Genomic DNA, 21249 nt, shown 5'->3' on the forward strand with positions numbered 1-21249 from the left:
CACAAATATGGACCATAGCAACCCTTCACTATTGCTCCATAGTAGCAGCTGGCGTTTGGGCATGCTGCGTGGGATTTTAGAGTTAGCAACCTGTTCTCAGGATTTGTAGTCCTTGTTAATTCAAGCCTTTATGAATCAATCCTTTTTGGATAGATGGCCATCATAACATCAATAGATAAAAGTTTCACAGTACAAATAACTTACTTTTATCACTTCAGAATTCAATTTTAGCAGTAGCAAATGATCTCAAGTCATATTTTGTTTTTGCCAATGTACATCATTTTGGTCCCTAGGGAGTTGAGCAGCATAGAAATTGAACTAAAAATTAATTTTGCATTGGCTTAAATTGGACTGCTTTGGCTATTTTGAGAACTGTTCATGATTCTGATTTGATTTTAATAAATGAATAGTGTCATAAAAAATTAGCCACATTACTAGTTATTTGTAACTAATTAAAGACTACTATTGTCAATATTGATGCTTTTAAAACTGGCTTTGACCATACCACCAATCTAAAAATTGTTCCTGATTTCTGTCCTTTAACCAGTTTCCATTCCAGGAAGTCACATCTCTTCTACTCCCATGACTGCTGTTCAAGAGCCCTTGGGAGTATAAATTAGAAATGATACCAAGGTTAAAGATTTTATATATATGTGTGTATCAAATATTTTTGCTGACAGAAATATATATATGTGTGTGTGTGTGTGTGTGTGTATAATCTACGAAAACATATATATAGATCTATGTATGTATCACATGTTATTGCTGTATATGTGTGTACACACACACACACACACACACGTGTGTGTGTGTGTGTGTGTGTGTGTGTGATATATGACAAATATATGAAGGTCTTGGCATATTCAGGTTTCTTCCCATGTAAGTTTCAGAGATTACTGGTGACGTTTCGATGAGGTCCTACTCGTCATCTTCAGGCTGGTACTTCTGGCCTTGTGCTAGGGTAGCCTTGTGTTCACCCTAGTTGCCAAGAATATATATCTATCTATATCTATATCTATATCTATATCTATATCTATATCTATCTATCTATCTATCTATCTATCTATCTATCTATCTATCTATCTATCTATCTATCTATCTATCTATCTATCTAGTTGTGTCCCGTCAAAACCACTTTAAGCTCTCTGAAGAAATACTGTATAAATTTTTACGGTACTGTCATATGGATATCTGCTGAGAAGTAAGTCTCATGGATTTCATTGCAAATTATCCCTTAAAATAGTTTTTCCAACCATCGACTTAGACAATTGGGAGTTATGGTTCAACCTACATGGAGGGTGTCAGACTGGAAAAAGCTGTTTTAGGAAACGTGCATAAATGTGTAGCCTGAGATCTGCTTCTAACTCTTCTTAATATTCCTGTTTCTCCACTCCTCCGCACCCAACATTATTACAAGTCTGAAATCACTAATGCTCTTTCCCTTACAGCTATCCTATGCCCTTTTGGAAGTGATGTGTCTTTTCTTTTTAACAAATTAGAAGTAGCTAGGGTTATTTAATACCAATAGAGTTACAGAGTTAATCTTTGGAGGCACTACTGAAAAGTCAGATTTCATGTTATAACATCTTTCTCTCCTTTCCTTATGTGACCTGTAAAAAATAATAGTGTGGCTCTCTTTTTCTGTATGATAGTGAAGGAGAAATAGTGGAAAAACAAGGGTGGATTATAAATGGATGACAGCGTAGTCTGAATATTCTTCCCAATAAATGTCTGTGAATGAAACATAATCAATCTGATTTTGAAGTGTTTTCATATTATGACCTTATACATGATAAATGTTTCTGTCCAAAATATGACTTTTCCATTTTGAGTTATAAACAAAGGACTTTGTTAGCTGTGATATTTCACTTTGGTTGTAGAACTATTTCAATTTATGAGGTGTGGTAGCATGCTTCAAAATCTTAGAAAGTCAAGAGGCAAAGGAATTATAAAAAGAAGCTGAAATGAAGACATCTGGGAGACTGTTTGAAAGTAAAATATGTTTGATTTATTCAGACCAGCTTGTTCATCATGTCAGTCACTTCTATGCTTTAAATCTTTAAACTTATAAAAGACTGAAATAGGAAGTGGGCTTACTAAAGTTTCCTCTAAAAATACCAGTTGTGGGTTTATTTACCTGCTTTGCTTACAAGTTTCAGTAACTGCAAATGTGGTTGTATACATGATAAATGTAGGGGGCTTTTTTTTGCACTGACATCTCATTTGATAAATGCAAGATTTGAAAGTTAGCTTTCAAAGCAAAAAATGAGTTTTGATATGTATCACTTATCATATCAGAAGCCAACCGCAGTTTTCTGAGGCCAGAAAGAATTAAGTCTTTACTGTGTTTCATTGGTATTAACTATTTCTATAGTTGACTAGAAATAAATCCAGGATTTATTATAAAAACATATTATAAAGCCATGCTGTTTTTCAAGCAATGAATTCAAAAGTACATTCCTGTGATTTCAGGTTAGGAAGTATGTTATTGAAGCATAGGCATTTTATAGCATTTTTTTGCACGTAAAGGGTACAAATTCTGTTTCTACTTGTCTAGTAATCTGGGGTTTTCTTCTCAATAAATCACTTTCAGATGGCACAGCAAGAGTGTGAAGGTTTCTGATGCTCATATGCTTTTTTCTTTCATTCAGAGATCTGTGTGCTTTTAGCTAAAACAGAGATTTTGCTTGTTAACAACAGTGGTTGAATTAAAGACACATGACTTTCATTTTTCCACAGGATATGTTAAAGAAAAAGCTATTTTCATCTGTTTTTCAGCTAAATTAAATTTCATGACACGATAGAACTATGCAAAACAAAAACAATCCCTTTATGACTTTTGTCATTCTGGTTCTTTTAGTAACTTATAAATATTTAAAATCACCCCCCCCCCCCCCCCCCACACACACACACTAGAATTGCAGTCAGTTGAATTAAGTTTTGTGGGGTTTATTTTCTAGAATAAATTAATAGTAAATGAACAATATTTAAAAGTTTAACCTAATCATTTTATAGCCCCCTAAAACAACACATTTTTAAAAAATTAGGCTACTGTAGCATGATTTATACTTTCTCCTCATATATGATGCAATGTGATATCATTATTCAGCTTTACATCATTATGTAACATTTATTTACTTTTTTGTTGATATTTTAATAAAATCTTGTTTTCTGACTGTGGTGTAGGTACCCAACGTGCTAATGCCCGTGCTCCTGCTCCTTATAAAAGAGATTTTGAAGCCAAGCTGAGGAATTTCTACAGGAAGTTGGAGACTAAAGGATATGGACAAGGCCCAGGGAAATTGAAGTACGTAGATACTAGATAATTTGTTTTGCTATTTAAAAGTAAAAAGAGCTGATACAGCACCTGTTGGAAAGATTTTAAGACAGCTGGTATTTTCTTGAACTTGCATGGCTGGTTTAAGTTGTTCCTGACAAGTGCTGAATGTGCTAGGTCTGCTGCCTATCATAATTTGCTTTTGAATCCAGATCCCTATGCAGTCTTAATGGCTAACAGAAGCATAAATGGTACTTGTTGCTATCTAGAATGAAAAGATTCCCATATACCGGTATATCTAATGTAAATAAAACATTTGGAAGGAAATTTGGAGTCCTTGGAGAGGGGCGGCATACAAATCTAATAATTAAATAAATAAATAAAAACATAAATGAAACTGGTATATTATAATGTTTAGCTTTTGGGACAGAATGTAGGAAAGCTACATGTGCTTCATGTTTGGGATTAATTTAGCCATTAACTCCCAGGCATACTGCAGGACTTTTGATATATCTGCTTTAAAAGAAAGATCTGGTATGGAAAACTGAACTTGAATAGAGAAATTGCAGTAACTAAGGATTGCTTCCATTCCAAGCTGCTCCCCATTCACTCATATTTGCTCTTCTTTTGGTTTTCTTCAAAAATATGTGCTTTAGCTAAAAGGCTACAGTGAAAAAGTGAAAGAAATGCAACAAAATTATAAAAACATGGAACACTTCTGAGTTTAATCCACATATTATGTTGACTATAGATTGTCTAACTATGAATAAATATGTCAGAATGGAAACATGAATAATATAATAGCATTAATGTGTAAATCAGATGTTTATTTTTGCTCAAGAAATGTCCTACCAAGTATTTAGTCCTCTTTATTGTGTCTCTCTTTAATATTGGAATTTAATTTTGGCTTGTCCATTTGGTAATATTTTATTGATGCACTGTAATATATATATTAAGGATATTTCAAGACATTTAAATTTTATGAATCTTTGCCTGTAGTCTAGTAGTCCTGCTCCTATCTTGTTGATGCATAAATGGTAGCTGAAGGGTGGGGCATTATAAACTGAATATAACAAGCAGGAAAGATAAATATCATTATCAATTTATGTGATTTGTTTTGTTTCATTGTAAAGGTTAATTATCAGAAGAGATCACTTGCTGGAAGATGCATTCAATCAAATTATGGGTTATTCAAGAAAAGATCTACAAAGGAATAAACTGTATGTCACATTTGTTGGAGAGGAAGGGTGAGTAGAAGGAAGTGACTATCAACATCAAAGTATACATAATGCATGCTTTGTTTTGCAGCTGTGTGCAGATATTTTAGTGCACTCTTTGTGGTCTAGAGCAGAAATGAGGAAGAATTACTGCCAGGAAATGCCTTTTATAAGCCTAGAACCTACAGCTTTTCAGCTAGTGCTGATTTTCTGACATGTGAGTTCTTTAGAAAGCACCAGATTGGCAAAAATTGAGCTTCTACTATATCTGCTCTGATAAGATTTTAGTCCTGCATGCTGCACTGCCAAATCTATGCAATTAAAAAAAAGATGATAGCTTTGAAGAACTGGACTGGATTTACTAGCTATTTTAGACATATGATTGATGAAGATTGATATTAACTCCTTACATAATTTGGGTAAAATTGAAGTTGTTCAGCATACAATCTCACATAATTGCAAAAATGTAAGGGAGGGATGGTGGTCCCTCCATCACACACACACACACACACACATATATATTTGTTTTCGTAGATTTTCACAGGTACAGGTATGACGGTCTTGGTATATTCGGGTTTCTTCCCGTGTAGGATTTGGACATTTCTGGTGACGTTTCGACGAGATCCCACTCGTCATCTTCAGGCTGGTGTTTCTGTCCTTGTTCTAGGGTGAACACATTGAGACCAGAGCTGCCTTCCTTCTATAAATACTGGTGGCTGGGTGTGGATTGATGGCTCTACACAGCAGGCAATTGCTGAGCCATCAAACCACACCCAGCCAGCAGTATTTATAGAAGGAAGGCAGCTCAGGTTTCGCTGTGTTTGCCCTAGAACAAGGACAGAAACACCAGCCTGAAGATGACGAGTGGGACCTTGTCGAAACGTCGCCAGAAATTTCCAAATCCTACACAGGAAGAAACCTGAATATACCAAGACCATATATATACATACATATATACATATATACATACATACATACATACATACATACATATATCACATGTTTTTTGCTGAATTTGAAAATTAAGGGAGACTAGGATAGATTTTGGCCTCATCAGCTAGCCATACCCACTGGGACTTGAACCTGCAACCTTTGCCTTGTAAGGCAGAGAATTATCCTCTAGGCCAGCGTTTCCCAACCGGTGTGTGCCGCGAGACACAGCCAGGTGTGCCGCCAAGCTCCTAGGGAAAAAGGAGAGCTTAAGGAGAGCCCTGCCCAGCTGGAGATTCCCTGGCAGCACCAGGTAGAAGCCGGCAATGCAGCACCCTTTTCCAGTGCCGCGCAAGGAGCTGGGCATTGGAGTTTGGGGTGGGGAGCGATGAAAGTGCGGAGGCCGGCGCCGCAGCTGCCCCCACCCCCCAGTGCCTCCGTTCCCCTCGCGCCCCTGGCTTCTCGCCGCTGACACCCGCCCGCCCTCCCTCCTGCTCGATCTGCCCCTTTCTCCAGCTCCTCCGGCGAGCGCTCGGAGAAAACCTTTTCACAGCGGAGGTCGGAGAAGGTTCTTTGGAACGTTGCGGTTGCGTGCGCGCGTGCGCTCTATCCCCCAGCCAGTCTACCCGGAAAAGCTTTGCCGGCCTCCGCAGAGAAGGAAGAGAGAGAACAAGAGAGAGAAAGAAAGGAAGAGAGAGAAAGAGATAGCAAGAGAGACAGAATGAGAGAGAGAGAGAGAGAAAGAGAAAGAAAGAAAGAGACAGCAAGAGGGGGGAAGGAGGGAGAGAGAAAGAGAGCCAAAGAGAGAGGAAGGAAGGAAGAGAGAAAGAAAGAGATAGCAAGAGAGACAGAATGAGAGAGAGAGAGAGAAAGAGAAAGAAAGAAAGAAAGAAAGAGACAGCAAGAGGGGGGAAGGAGGGAGAGATAAAGAGCAAAAGAGAGAGGAAGGAAGAGAGAAAGAAAGAGATAGCAAGAGAGACAGAATGAGAGAGAGAAAGAAAGGAAAGAAAGAAAGAAAGACAGCAAGAGGGGGGAAGGAGGGAGAGAGAAAGAGCAAAAGAGAGAGGAAGGAAGGGAGAAAGAAAGGGATGGAGAGAGAGAGAAAGAGGGAGGGAGAGAAAGAGGGAGGGAGAGAGAAATAGAGCGAAAGGGAGAAAGAGAGGTTTTTTTTGTCCAAACTTTTTGTGCGCCCCCCCCCTCAATGTTCCCCAGGATTTTAAAAATGTGAATAATGTGCCGCGGCTCAAAAAAGGTTGGGAAACACTGCTCTAGGCTACAGTATCCAATCCCTTCAGCTCTGCACCAGGGAAGGGTTACATATTTTTGTGTCGAATTACCCTGGTGTATTGAAGGAACATCACAATATATATATTGCTATTGCTAGCTTTCGTGCATTTGTGTTTAAAAATCATGAAACTTCTAGAATAGGTAGAATTCTTTATTGACCAAGTGTGATTGGACACACAATAAATTTGTCACTGGTGCATATTATATTATAAATTATATGGGCCGCATCCCTTCACAGGATTTACCTCTTTTCTTACCACTCTCCCATTATGCAATGTAAAAGTTTTAAGTGAATGCCTGTCCATGCTTCGTCAACCTTCTATACTTAGAAGTGTCAACCATCCATGCTTAGAGGCAATAAATTTGCTTTTATGATTTTGCTTGGATGATGTTTTATGACTCCGTAGATGTGATGTTTTGATAACTCTTTTACTTTGTGAGTTGCTTGGAGTCTTAAAATGTGGGAGCATAGAGATAAGGGCAAATAAATAAAACCATCTTGTACGTTACGTTATTATGTTGGCACCAACTTGTTTTAAACAGATTCTGCTCGTTCTGTTTAAAATCTTGTTCTTTATAGGAAATAAGAATTGTGCCATTTTGATATTATTTAATAAAAGGCTTTTACAACTGAATGTTATTTTAGAATCTACCAATTAGTCCAGGTGTTTATATAGAAAATAACATTTAAAAGAAAGTCTTCTTAGAAACACAAAGTAGAAGCTACTGTAAGAAAGGCAAGATGAATTCCAAGATAATTTAAAAATATGAAAACTTTTGGAAACATCCAGTAATGGCAACACTATGAGTAAAATGGCTAAATTCTGAAATAGCATATTAACAATTCCCATGAATGTGATGACTGTAGGAGGGAAATCATAGGAATGAATTTGGGAACATCTCTCCCAACTAATACATTGTCAAGGTTTTAGGTAGCATGCAAACTTAAATCAGAGACCAAATCAAAGTATTCCTCAAAGTTCCAATTTATTGCTGGAGCCATACTGGCATGTACACTGGGAAAACTGAATCTGAGCTTCCCACCCAGTTAAAAGTTCCTATCCCTGCCCCCCAACATACCTGTAACATTGCCCACTCAGGTTGTGCCAGCCTGGCAACTCCTCCTTTCGCTAGAGTAATGGACACAAGATGGTCTTGGATCTGCTCCCTCATGAAAATCCCCCCTCCCAAGTTCCCATAAACACCAGGCCTTCTACAGATAGTGTGGCAAGCCAGTATTTTATCACCAACTTCTGATCGGCTTGACATATACTGTATTTTATTAAAAATCCTAAGGTCAGATGCATAGAATATAGGACAAGTTGGTTTAACTCCTCTCTTCCACCCCCATCTCATGCTAAATTTGTTACATGGGAAAATGCTATTCTTGTCTTAATTTCAGTAAATATACTCAAGCAATTACAGAATTTTCTTAAGGAAACAGGGCAACAAAACTTAATTTTGCCATTAGCATTTATATAAATTAACTGGAAAATGTATACATTTTCCTCCCTGTCTCTATATTTACTATTTTTCAGAAGAGCTGTTAATGATAAAGCATCTAAACATAAAATAGCTCTATTTGTTTAATATATTAGTCAAACAAATCACAGAACTTTTAAAAGTTTTCCATCACATTTCAACGTTTGTTTGGTTTGATGCAATGTTTGAATATCGAAGCAATCACTAACTTCTTCATGACCAAATTTTTAGAAACAATGTGGGTTAAAAACATGCAGATCATTTCTTTGCTGGAGTGAGATTATTTTTCAGTGACATGTGTATGTTTTAATAATTAAATTGTGTATTCAAGAAGTAATTTGTGAGGTGTGGTATTAGTATGCTTGAATAGTAAACATATGCCCTTGCAGCTGTTGTTGCAAACGTTGCTTGTAATCATTCTCAATGCAAAGCCTTTGGATATACAAGAAACTTGGGTGTCAGAATCTCTTGTAATACATAAACGATTCAATAGGCAAGTAATTAAAACAGTTGTACTACAGTTGTCAGATGCTAGAATTAAAATATATGTGCTGAGGGACATGATGGTGAGGAATACATGTAATCTCTAATGACTATAGCTTTGTCTGGATTTTTTCCCTTTGGTTCAGGTGGTTTCATTCATCAACTTGGGGCCCTGCTCATCCAGGATGTTATTTTGTGTGGTCTTTGGATTCTAGGACATAAGAGTGCAGGAATTTAATGCTGTTCCTATCTGCACTTTCAATTATGGCCAAACCTAAAAAGAATTTTAGATGCAGGTCGGAGAGGTTTACCTTCTCTATACCATTTGGTTCCTTTTGGGGGGTGGTTAGGGTCTGTACCCCAACCAACTGTTGGGTAGGATCCATTTCAGGTATAAGCGGGCATCCCATTTTGCTAAAAAAGAGAAGGGGTCTTGGTGGGTCTTAAAGGTCAATCCATATTCATAGCCTGAGAGACAGGATAATCTGTGATGCCATCTCAAATTGAAAGGTTCAAGATTCGTGCCATGTCCTCAATGTATGACCAAAGAGGATGCTGGGCATCAGGTGAGCTTCACAATAATTGGATTTGATGCTTAGGGTCTCAGTGTAAGTTGTCACCAATAAAGGTAATGGTCAATTTAACTCCAATTGCGCTTATGCAGTGTTCATATTTCTTCATTACTCTGTTTTATGACAAGTAGCATGAGTACAGTCTGGTTCAGGACTATGAATACTATATTTCTGTGCGGTGACACTAAAAAAACTGTACAAAGCAACCAGTACTTCCCTCAAAAAAAATAATTGTTTTGAATTAGTGTTTCACCCCTAATACGTTTGTGCTTGATTGATTACAAGATATACAGTATATCCATAAACAATGTAAGCAAAATGTAAAACAGGCTGAATCGCAACAAACCTTTTGAAAATATTGTCAAGAAACTTTTATAAGAATAGGATTTCCCTCTTCCCATAAATATTTTTACAGAATTTATAGCGATTGAGAAAAATTTCCACAAATGCAGTCAAGGTCAGTTAAAAATATAGAAAATCTCAATTACAAATACATAAATCAATAGCTGAGTTTAAGCGTGTCTATCATCCAACATAAATAAATAATAAAATAAAACTAATAAATAAGAAAACAAAAACACATAAAGAAGATAAATGACAGACTTGATGGAACCCTAGGTCTTTTCCTGCTGTCAGTTTTTTATGTTCTATGTTTCTATAAATAATATAAGATTAAAAAATGATTAAGGTTTCCCTGTAAGTCATATCCGATTCTAGAGCACAGAGCTCATCTCTGATTCTTGGCCGAGGGATTACTCAAAGATAATTTCCATGGTCATGTGGCCAGCATAGCTATATGCCAAAGACAAACGCAAGGCTGTTACCTTCCCACCGAAGTGGTACCTACTTGCTTAATCTACTCGCTTTCAAACTGCTTGGATGGTAGGAGCTGGGGCAAGTAATGGGAGCTCAGCCCCATTGTGTGCAGTCAGATCTCAAACCTGGGCTGGTGCCCTGAAAAATACTATGTAGTACTATATAATACCATTTTGAATTTTATATAATCTTCTTCTGGACCAAAAAGTGGGATGTAAACAAACGAATATACCAATATAAAATTAACTCCGTAAAATTCCTTTCTGCCACAAACTTCATAACTTTTATCAATTTGCACCTATTTATTATGGCAGCTATTTTTTTTTCCCTTCAGAAGGACTAGATGGTCCAGAGGAAAAATAAGTATAGGAGCCCAACAATGGAAAACACAGTCTGCCACAAATCCCAGAGAGAGGAAAAGAGATAGAACAGAAGGAAGCGTTTATATATAACTAGTAATAGTATCGAGCACACTACATTGGCAATTGTAATAGCAATAATATATAGTATAGAGAAAACATTTTAATAGTAATAGTGTAGGAAACATCAATGTCTCTGTGTGATTCTGTGTATAACATAAAGCAGGGATCCCCAAACTCTTCATTGACCTCTTCTGAAATTTCAAATTGCTCATCAATTGTAGGAGATGACCAGACTGAGCCGAAAAGAGGGGTCAAGGAAACCATCAGTTTGGAGTTCCTTCGTGCACATAGGAGATCTAAATCCAGTGCTCCTTGAATTCTATTGGCTCTTATCTACTGCCAATTTGGCTTGACTATTAGTAGTTCGGATTCTACAATAATTATTTTGGCCATGTATAATTTTGTTTAGTAACTACCTTAGGAGAATTTGGATTTTAAATATTATTCTGTGTTTTTCTAACTAGAAATACAATGAGTATAAATCATAGATATTATGAACTATTGCGGCGTTTTTGTGGATGCAGTAATTGCTGATGTCACAGCCTTCGTGTTACTAATAGAATTGCTATGTGAGATTTCCAATTTTTCAGCTTCTGAAGGCCAGTAATTCTTTTTGACAGGGGTGGGGTGAGGTGTTGTGAGTGATCCTTGTCCGCCTCAGAACATGCCTGATTCTGAGGACAATGACCCAAGTCTCTCAGGTTATCCTGGGTTAGGGAGGCTGTCAGAGGAAAGGGAAGCCAGGAGTGAGGCAGATAGTGATTTGGGAGTGCCAGAAAGGGCTGATGTTACAATGGGAAGTTGGTCCCTGTCAGATAGTGATGGAGATGTATCAGGAGATGAATGGATTGACCCAAGATATAGTAGGTTAGCCAAAAGACGAGAAGAAATCCAAGGTAAAAAGTAGTATTAATCCACATTAGTAGATCTATGGATATTATGAGGTCACTTCCAAGTTACAGTAGGAAGTGAAGGTGTGGTCTGACAACGTTGATCAAAAGAATGGTGGAGATTTTGTGGCGTTCTGGAACAAAAGAGTAAAAAACCCGAGCTGTGCCTTTCCAAGTGAGCTAGAAACTGCCTGGCTGTATTTGTTATGAAGTCTGGTGAGTTAAGTGACCCTCAGCGGTGATTTATAGCCTTATAATCTCTGAGACCTCCGAGAATGGAATGTTGGAATGCTTCCCAGAAAGATTGAGTTCTCAAGCTGATAGAAAACTGTAATTATTCTTGCTGCTTGCATTTACCTTGCTAAAGATTAATATATTTAAGTTTGTGTGAAAAATAAATAAAAGAGAATATTATTTCAAGAATTGGGTATGGGGAGTCTTGGATAAATACCGAAGCCATGCATAGAACAGGAGGGGGGGGTAGCATCATATTTGCATGAATTAGGACTCTCCTTGATGATTGCAGTAAAAAAAAAACAAAGCAAGGACCAAACTGTGTGCAGAGTATGGCTTATTTGAAAGTATTCATTGAATCTTATTTAAATGCAAGTCCACAAAGAATGGCTTCATTCCTGCTGTTCAAACAGTGACAGATGATTTCTTCAATAAATATCCACTTAACTCTCATCTGGGAAATGAGTTTTGTTTAATTTCTAACCATCCACAATGATTGGCCATTATAAGCAAACATACTAAATGAATTGTAATTCTTTTAATAAAAGTACAATACTCCAAAGAAAGAAAATTATAAAACAGAAACGTAAGAGCTCAAAGTAAGTTTGGATTATTCCCAATGGAAAAAGATGTAATAATAAGATATTGGTTTTGAAATACCAAAAAAATACATATCATTTAGATAAGATGTGCTCCCCCTCACCACTTTTAACCAGAGTGCATGAGATGATCAAACATTTTATTTTTCACATTAAAAATTACTTAAGAAATATTGGTAAAAATTTCTATTTGAAACATTATGTCCAGAGCATCATCTCATCAAAAGATGTCCCTATCATAAGAGCAGAAAACATCAAATATGTTGTTATACATACTTGTCCATCACTTGCTCTCTATGGTAATGGCTTGCTTATAGATTACTCATTGGGTATATTGCAAGCTATTTAATAGGGAAATTTGCATAATCTGTGCCTTTGAATCAGAGATACAATTATGTCTGGGTGGATGCAAAATAATAAATCTACATTTTCATACATTCAGAAATAAAAATCAGTGCTTTGAATGTTGCTAAGGTAGTGTACTATTAACTAGCTTAGTAATATTAAAAGCAGTGTAAATGGCTGTTAAATGAAATGTTCAGAAGCTACACAGAGATGATTGAAAGGATTTGAAATTGTTGAGTGTGTGTGTGTGGGGGGGGAATGAATGGAAAATATTTCTGTATTTTTAATTTTCTCTTTAAAAATACATTTGTATAGTATCCCTTTATATTTTGTTGTTTTTAAGACTGGACTACAGTGGACCTTCAAGAGAGTTTTTTTTCCTGGTATCAAGAGAACTCTTCAACCCATACTATGGTTTATTTGAATATTCAGCCAACGACACATACACTGTACAAATTAGTCCAATGTCTGCTTTTGTCGACAATCACCATGAATGGTAAGAATGCTGTATCACAGAAATATTGTTATTTTTATAGAGCATAGGTTGTGTTCTACTTGCTCACTTACTATGAAAGATCCAGATAAGGTAAATCAGATATATCTCTCTTTTCAAATAATAGATCGCAAGGTGTTGGAATAGAATCCTTAAATCTTTCATGGTATACTATTTATTTATTTATTTATTTATTCATTCATTCATTTATTAGATTTGTATGCCGCCCCTCTCCGTAGACTCGGAGCGGGTCACAGTAATAATAAAGACAATGTAAAACAAATCTAATAATTTAAAAAACACTAAAAACCCCATTATTAAGAGCAAACATACACACAAACATACCATGTATAAACTGTATAGGCCCGGGGGATATGTCTCAATTCCCCCATGCCTGACGGCAGAGGTGGGTTTTAAGAAGTTTATGAAAGGCAAGGAGGGTGGGGGCAGTTCTAATCTCTGGGGGGAGCTGGTTCCAGAGGGTCGGGGCTGCCACAGAGAAAGTTCTTCCCCTCGGTCCCGCCAAACGACATTGTTTAGTCGACGGGGCCTGGAGAAGGCCAACTCTGTGGGACCTAATCGGTCACTGGGATTCGTGTGGCAGAAGGCGGTCCTGGAGATATTCTGGTCCGATGCCATGAAGGGCTTTATAGGTCATAACCAACACTTTGAATTGTGACCGGAAACTGATCGGCAACCAATGCAGACTGTGGAGCGTTGGTGTAACATGGGCATACCTGGGGAAGCCCATGATTGCTCTCGCAGCTGCATTCTGCACGATCTGAAGTTTCTGAACACTTTTCAAAAGTAGCCCCATGTAGAGAGCATTACAGTAGTCAAACCTCGAGGTGATGAGTGCATGAGTGATTGTGAGCAGTGACTCCCGATCCAGATAGGGCCGCAACTGGTGCACCAGGCGAACCTGGGCAAATGTCCCCCTCGCCACAGCTGAAAGATGGTTCTCTAATGTGAGCTGTGGATCGAGGAGGACGCCCAAGTTGCGTACCCTCTCTGAGGGGGTCAATAATTCCCCCCCCCAGGGTTATGGACGGACAGATAGAATTGTCCCTGGGAGGCAGAACCCACAGCCACTCTGTGTTATCCGGGTTGAGCTTGAGTCTGTTGACACCCATCCAGACCCTAACAGACTCCAGGCACCGGCACATCACTTCCACTGCTTCGTTGACTGGACATGGGGTGGAGATGTACATCTGGGTATCATCAGCATACTTATGATAACTCACCCCATGCCCCTGGATGATCTCACCCAGCGGTTTCATGTAGATATTGAATAGCAGGGGGGAGAGGACCGACCCCTGAGGCACCCCACAAGGGAGTAACCTAGAGGTCGACCTCTGACCCCCCACTAACACCGACTGCGACCGACCAGAGAGGTAGGAGGAGAAACACTGGAGAACAGTGCCTCCCACTCCCAACCCCTCCAGCTGGTGCAGAAGGATGCCATGGTCGATGGTATCGAAAGCCGCTGAGAGGTCAAGAAGCACCAGGACAGGGGATAAACCTCTGTCCCGGGCCCGCCAGAGATCATCCATCAATGCGACCAAAGCAGTTTCCATGCTATAGCGGGCCTGAATCCTGAGTGTTGAGGGCCTAGACAATCAGCTTCTTCCAAGAACCGCTGGAGTTGGAGTGCCACCACCTTCGAGGTTGATGCCATACCTGAAACCCAGCTGGGCAAATTTCAGAGAGAGGAACTCCCCCCTCTGGGCCTAGCCAGGTCTCAGTCACACCCCAGATCAAATCCCGGATGAGGAGAGCTTTATTTACCACCGACCTGGCATTGAGTAGCAGCAGCCTGGGCCCAGGGCCAGAATTACACTCATCACCAGCACCCTGGGTTGAGCTCACGGAACCGGAACAAGGAATCGCTGTTAAGCAGTGATCTCTCCTTCCCCTGGAACGGCTAGCTCCGTGGCTCCCGCCATATCTGCCTCTCCCCAGCAGCACTGGAATGTTTTGACCCTCTGCCACCCCAGAGATAGGTGCCACCTCCCCTCCTGCCTCTCCAGCGTCAGGTGGACCAAAAAAATCATGGATATCATTCCCTTTCAACATAAGCAGCTAACACTGGGGCTAGGCATGAGTGAACTCTTTCAGAGCTCTGTTGCCTCCTAAGTATCAAAAGTTCAGCCCTGTCAAGGCATAAAATCAATTACTCTTCTAGGTTTTTTTTGTTTTGGAGTCTGCTTTTTTTTTAAAAAAAAAATCTGTCTAATTCAGTAAGATGTACAATAATCTTTCCCCCACTTCTCTCACATTAAATATTTCTACATAGTAAAACTACTTTGTGGCTCTGTGTTTTTACCATCTCTTAAGGTATCCATGTTTCTATAAAAAAGGAAAACAGTTACCTAGTCTGTCAATTCTTAGAGGATAAAATTCAAAATAACATTAAACGTTACAGGCAGAGTCAAGTCAGCCAGAAAGAGATTGCAAACAGTGTTTACTGCATCTCATTAGTCTGAGTTCTTTATGTGAATACAAAAAAAAAAGTGAATGAAAGGGGGCACAAAACAGTGGCCCAATTTCTTATATGACAAAACATTGCTGTTCTCAAGGATTACAGAACATAATATATGTCAAGAAAATTTATCATTGATGTATTTTTCACCATATATTTCATGACTGTAGGTTGTTGTCTTTATGGAACCATTGGAGGGATTGAAGTTTTTGATTGGTTTTCATCAGTTCACAAACACACTCAGCTCTAGCTCTCCAAATCAGGAGAGATGACGAATCTCTTGTCTGGATGCTGTAATGAGCTGGATGAGAGCCAGTAAACAGTAGCTGAATCCTAATAATATAGAAGCTCTGTGATTAGGACAATTTCCTTGTCTGGGAATTAGGCAGGTTGCCTGTTCTGAAGAATAGTCTTGCATACCCTCTAACAAACATCTGGTTAATTTGGGTATATTCTTCCTGTCATATTATGAATGGAATACAGGTGGCCTCTATAACAAGGATTTCCATATTATTATTATTATTATTATTATTATTATTATTATTATTTTTAGCTTTGCCTGGTTCTCCAATAGGACTCTTCTTTAGAGGGAGAGCCTTCATAATATTATATATGCTGGTAAAATCAGGTTTCACTATTACAACGTATTTTACATGGGACTGTCCTTGAGATTCATTCTCAAGTTGCGTCTGGGGCAAAATGTTGCTAGTAGGTTGTTGATAGGGGCAGCTTACCTACAAATAAATTATACACCGGTTTTCCTCAATCTAGTGTTCTCCAGATAAGGTAGGATTGCAGCTGCCTTGCAGCCTAGGAATTCTGGGAGTTACAGTTCCAAAACATAGTTTGTTCATGTTCTGAAGGAATTGCATTGATTCCCAGTTTGTTACTGTGTCAATTTTATGTTGCCTATAATTTTTACTGATTGACAAAAATTAAGGAAACATTTACCAGGAAAAACATAATATTTGCCTTCCACGTGAAATGATAACCATAGCATCTTCATTCTATTTATATCTCAAAGGGAAAATATTTTTGATAATTTTATTTAATGATAAATCCTTTAAATATGAACTAATGGCAATATCTTTTTTAAATGATGATCTTGTGAAAATATAATACAAAAGCTACATTTTGGACATGGATAACAGTGTCAAAGCTACTTACTGAACTAGCATATATGGAATGAAATGAGCTGGGGTGGCGCAGCAGGTGGAGTGCTGTACTGCAGGCCACTGAAGCTGACTTGTAGATCTGAAGGTCAGTGGTTCAAATCTCATCACCGGCTCAAGGTTGACTCAGACTTCCATCCTTCCGAGATGGGTAAAATGAGGACCTGGATTGTGGGGGCAATAGCCTAGCTCTGTTAAAAAAGTGCTATTGCTAACATGTTGTAAGCCGCCCTGAGTCTAAGGAGTAGGGTGGCATAAAAATTGAATAAATAAATAAAATAAATAATGAAATATAAATCTAAACTGTACTCTAATTTCTTTGTAGGTTCAGATTTAGTGGTCGAATCCTTGGTCTTGCTTTGATTCATCAATATTTATTAGATGCCTTCTTTACCCGACCATTTTATAAAGCCCTTCTCAGAATGTGAGTAGAGAAATTTGACAGGGTTATTCTTATATGGAAAGAAAGTATTTTTATTTACAGAAGACACATCTGGATGTAAGCTATATCTGTAATAAACTGTTTTATGTCTATTCAATAATATTACAAGTTTTTTTTAAAAAATCACAGACTACATTTACACTTAATGTGCTGATCAAAAAAACTATTTTGGAGGTAGAAATAAATATCTTTCTGTTTTCTTATTTTTTATAAATTTGTCCTTTTTGCTTTAGGAATCATTAGGGGATGAACTAAATTCAAAGATACATGTTCTGATGTATAAATTTTGAGCAGATAGTTTGCAACGTATCCATATTTAGCATCATGTAGCTCTGTAGTTCTACGATATTCCAGTTGCTGATTAATTATTGGATTAATTAAATGTATTTCCCATTAATTGCTACTGAAAGGTGAAAAAAAAATGAAATAATACTTTCCCAGTAAAATGGAAATGATTGTTTTATTGATAAGCTTAGAATTTTTATTTAGGATTTTAAGATGTGCCAATGAATGAATGAATGAACATGTATGCATATATATGAAAGAAGACTTAACATAAAAACTTCCAGCAGTAATATTTGTACAGATTTCCTTCTTTGTTCTCCTTATTATTGAATGACTAACCTACCTACTCTGCTCTAGTCTTGCTATGCTGCCTCCAAGGTGGTGTGAGGTTGTTCCTAAGAGGGTTGAATAAATAATGCTGGGAGTATGCAAAAGAGTATGCAATCCCAGCATAGTCATTCAAGGTATGAATCATCTCAACTGTCTAGTGACTAGTCAAAGCAAAAAGGCTCTGGTATTGGGCAGCAGTAACATATGAAGATGTTGGAGGCAGAATATCTCTTTAGTGGTAAAGGCAAAAATTTCATATTACACAGGAGAAAGGAGTGGTAAACAACAGCTATATTTTACTAAAAACTCCCACCATGGATAGACCATTGAAGAAATCCATATGTGGTTATTAAATAGGGTTGAAACAGACTTGGTAGCACATAATTATCTACTCTTTATTTATATACATCAACATAATCTGGGTCATTGTTGATCCTCTAATTATAATCTATTTATTATAGATCGTGTGACTTAAGTGATCTGGAATATCTTGATGAAGAATTTCACCAAAGTCTACAATGGATGAAAGACAATGATATACATGATATTCTAGATCTCACATTCACTGTAAATGAAGAAGTCTTTGGACAGGTGTGGGCAATCTTTTTCTTTTTTTCAAAAGCAGTTGTGTGGTACTTATTTTTACAATGCTTCTAATTCTCTTCCTGGATCATGTTGCTTCAAGATAATGTTTTCAATAGAAGAGAATATAGAAGTGTAGGGTTGAACTAAATTGTTCCTGATATTCGCCAAGCTTTGCTGTTTGCTTACAAACATCTGCAAGGATACAGCTAAGCTCAGAGAACACCAAAACCTCCAGATAAGATGTCATTTACATATTGATTTGGTACATTGCTTATTTGGCTAAAAGCCACTATTTAAAACTATAGAATAAAGGTAGTCCTCAGTTTATGACCATAATTGGTACCTAAACAAAAACCAAATCTAAGTGTGTCCAGCTGTGTATGTATGGAATCAAACAGTAATTGGGATAAATTACTGCTCCTGATGGGGTCAATTCAGTGTAGATCCAGAAGTCTTCCAGGAAAAGGAGCCTTCAGTGCTATAATCAAGGTCATTCCAAAATAGAGACAATTTGGAGTATGGGGATGGGTGGTGGGTGGAAGCTGTTTCCTACAGATAGCAATGCTGGCAAGCATCCGGTATCCAGATGTTATACTATGCTTTAAATCTCCTGGGATAAGAACTCTTCATTATACATGATTTCTTGTTCTAATATGTACATTAGGAAATGCCGCTAAAATCCCTTTTCTAGAATGCCCTCTTTGTATTTCCGCTTTTGATGCTTTCAAGTTTTGTACTTGATGCCATTAACTCCAAAGATAAAATATTGACCAAATTTGACCACTTCAGAAGGATTTTTATCAGTCATTTGGGGAATTAGTACCACTTTGATACATTAACATTTCTCTTTGCAATAGATCCTGCTTTATAATATATTGGTGGTAATTTGCTTTTAAGATTACTGAAAGGGAATTAAAACCTGGAGGTGCCAACATCCCTGTCACAGAAAAGAACAAGAAGGAATATATAGAAAGAATGGTGAAATGGAGAATTGAGAGAGGTGTGGTGCAGCAGACAGAAAGTTTAGTACGTGGTTTTTACGAGGTAAAAAATAAATCTGTTTTCATATATTGCATGCAGTAAGTGCCTAGAGCATTTGGCATGTATTAGGATTATCTATGACTCATAATTATTTCCTATCCTGCAACTGTTTAAATCATTTTGGGAGCCACTGTATTGCCTCTGAAGTTGTTCCATTCAGGATTTGTCATTAGATTCACCTGTAATAATGTAATAACCAAAGTCACTAGACTCACCTGTAATAATGTGATAATCTCTACTCATGAAGATGGTAACCAGTTAGTGTTGACAGAGAACAATTATGCTGCATTTTGAAGTTGTGCATGTTTACCTAGACTTTCAATTGTTCCCCAGTTCAACTCCTACCCCCCAAGTCACTCAGATGGGGCACAAGCTGCCTGATTGGAGAACCTATTTCTTAAGCGCAGAGCAAATGTTTTTCATGCAACAGGGTTCCATCATTCAATCCTTTATTTCCAAATAGTGCTTGAAAAATGTCTGGTTGAACTATCCTGAAGAACTATCATCAGTCAATATTAACAGTAATGAGCTAATTATTCCATTGGTGTGACTTTCTAGACCAGGGGTGTCAAACTGGCAACCTGTGGGCTGGATACGTAATGCAAAGGCCAGGCCAACCTCAGCTCTGCGAAAGGGAAAAATGTCATGAAACATCACCTGACGACAATGTGATGCTGCAAGTTTGACGCCTGTGTTCTAGCTAGGAAATATTACTACAAGAAAAAGCTTATTGTATATTTCTGGCAGTAAATCAACATTAGGCTCAAGAATCAGAATTCCTGCTAGTATACAGTATATATACTGATAGTGATTTCTGGGTGTATCGGTCTAACTTCAGTGAAACAAAATCTGCTGGAGCATCTAAAATTTTATTTCGAGAATGCACTGCTTGGAGATATTTCCATATATTATTTTGGGTATGAATATACCTTCTAATGCTCTGCTTATATTTTAAAAATATACTGTACTAGATAATGAAGGAAATGCTTTTCTTTCAAATTTAGTGGCAATATCTAAACGTTGCACCAAAAATTGCAGTATTGTGAATTATGGACCTTATATAATAATTGGCAGAAATAAAAACAGCAAAGGATGCATATTAAATGTATATTCTCTCCTAGGTGGTTGATGCTAGACTGGTGTCTGTATTTGATGCAAGAGAACTAGAATTGGTTATTGCTGGCACTGCAGAAATTGACTTAAGTGACTGGAGGAATAACACTGAATATAGAGGAGGTGACACCTTCTAAAATATACATACATATGTTGTTGGCTGTAGTTAATCTAAGTGATGATAAATTGATTTAAGTAAAAGTGTGATTGTTTAGTATGTTTTTTTATTTTAGATGAATCCAAAAAATTATTAAATTTGCAGTGCAATTTTACAAACATATGGTCTTATTTTAAGTTTTCAGACATTTTTGGATTTTCTCGTTTTGGAGTTGGCAATCCTTTCATTTGATAAAAGAGGTAAAATCAAACACAGCACAATTAGCAATATGTGAGATCAAGTAAGTTAGCGTAAGACAGGGCTGTCAAACGTGCGGCCCATGCCCAGTTTTTCAAGTCCCGCTATGTCATGTGACACTGCTCGGATATCATGAGTTTGACACTCCTAGTCTAAGATATGAAGTACACTAGTATTTAGCTTATCAATGAAATAAGACTCTTCACAGAAGTTTCTATGACAGTTAAAATTAATTGGTATTTGGACTTTAATTCTGGAAGCAAATTGAAACATGTTTATACAATGTGCTGAGATCTTTTGTAAAATGTTGTTGGTGCAGACACACACCATAATTTAAATAAAATAAATTAAAACGTGGATACATCCATGTTTATAAATGAATGTAAACATATTGGGA

The 21249-nt window shown here is 37.5% G+C and overlaps 1 protein-coding gene across 2 annotated transcripts in view; it reads left to right on the forward strand.

The window, feature by feature from the left end:
• Positions 1-21249, forward strand: part of HECW2 (HECT, C2 and WW domain containing E3 ubiquitin protein ligase 2) — a 180073-nt gene that overhangs the window by 148707 nt on the left and 10117 nt on the right. For both annotated transcript variants that reach the window (XM_070732126.1, XM_070732127.1), the window contains 7 exons: positions 3187-3307; positions 4411-4524; positions 12898-13050; positions 17027-17125; positions 18220-18349; positions 19241-19387; positions 20506-20620. In XM_070732126.1, the coding sequence (XP_070588227.1) occupies positions 3187-3307; positions 4411-4524; positions 12898-13050; positions 17027-17125; positions 18220-18349; positions 19241-19387; positions 20506-20620 (879 nt within the window). The remainder of the gene's footprint in view (positions 1-3186; positions 3308-4410; positions 4525-12897; positions 13051-17026; positions 17126-18219; positions 18350-19240; positions 19388-20505; positions 20621-21249) is intronic.

This window comes from Erythrolamprus reginae, chromosome 1, assembly GCF_031021105.1.
Source record: "Erythrolamprus reginae isolate rEryReg1 chromosome 1, rEryReg1.hap1, whole genome shotgun sequence".
NCBI classification, from domain to species: domain Eukaryota; kingdom Metazoa; phylum Chordata; class Lepidosauria; order Squamata; family Dipsadidae; genus Erythrolamprus; species Erythrolamprus reginae.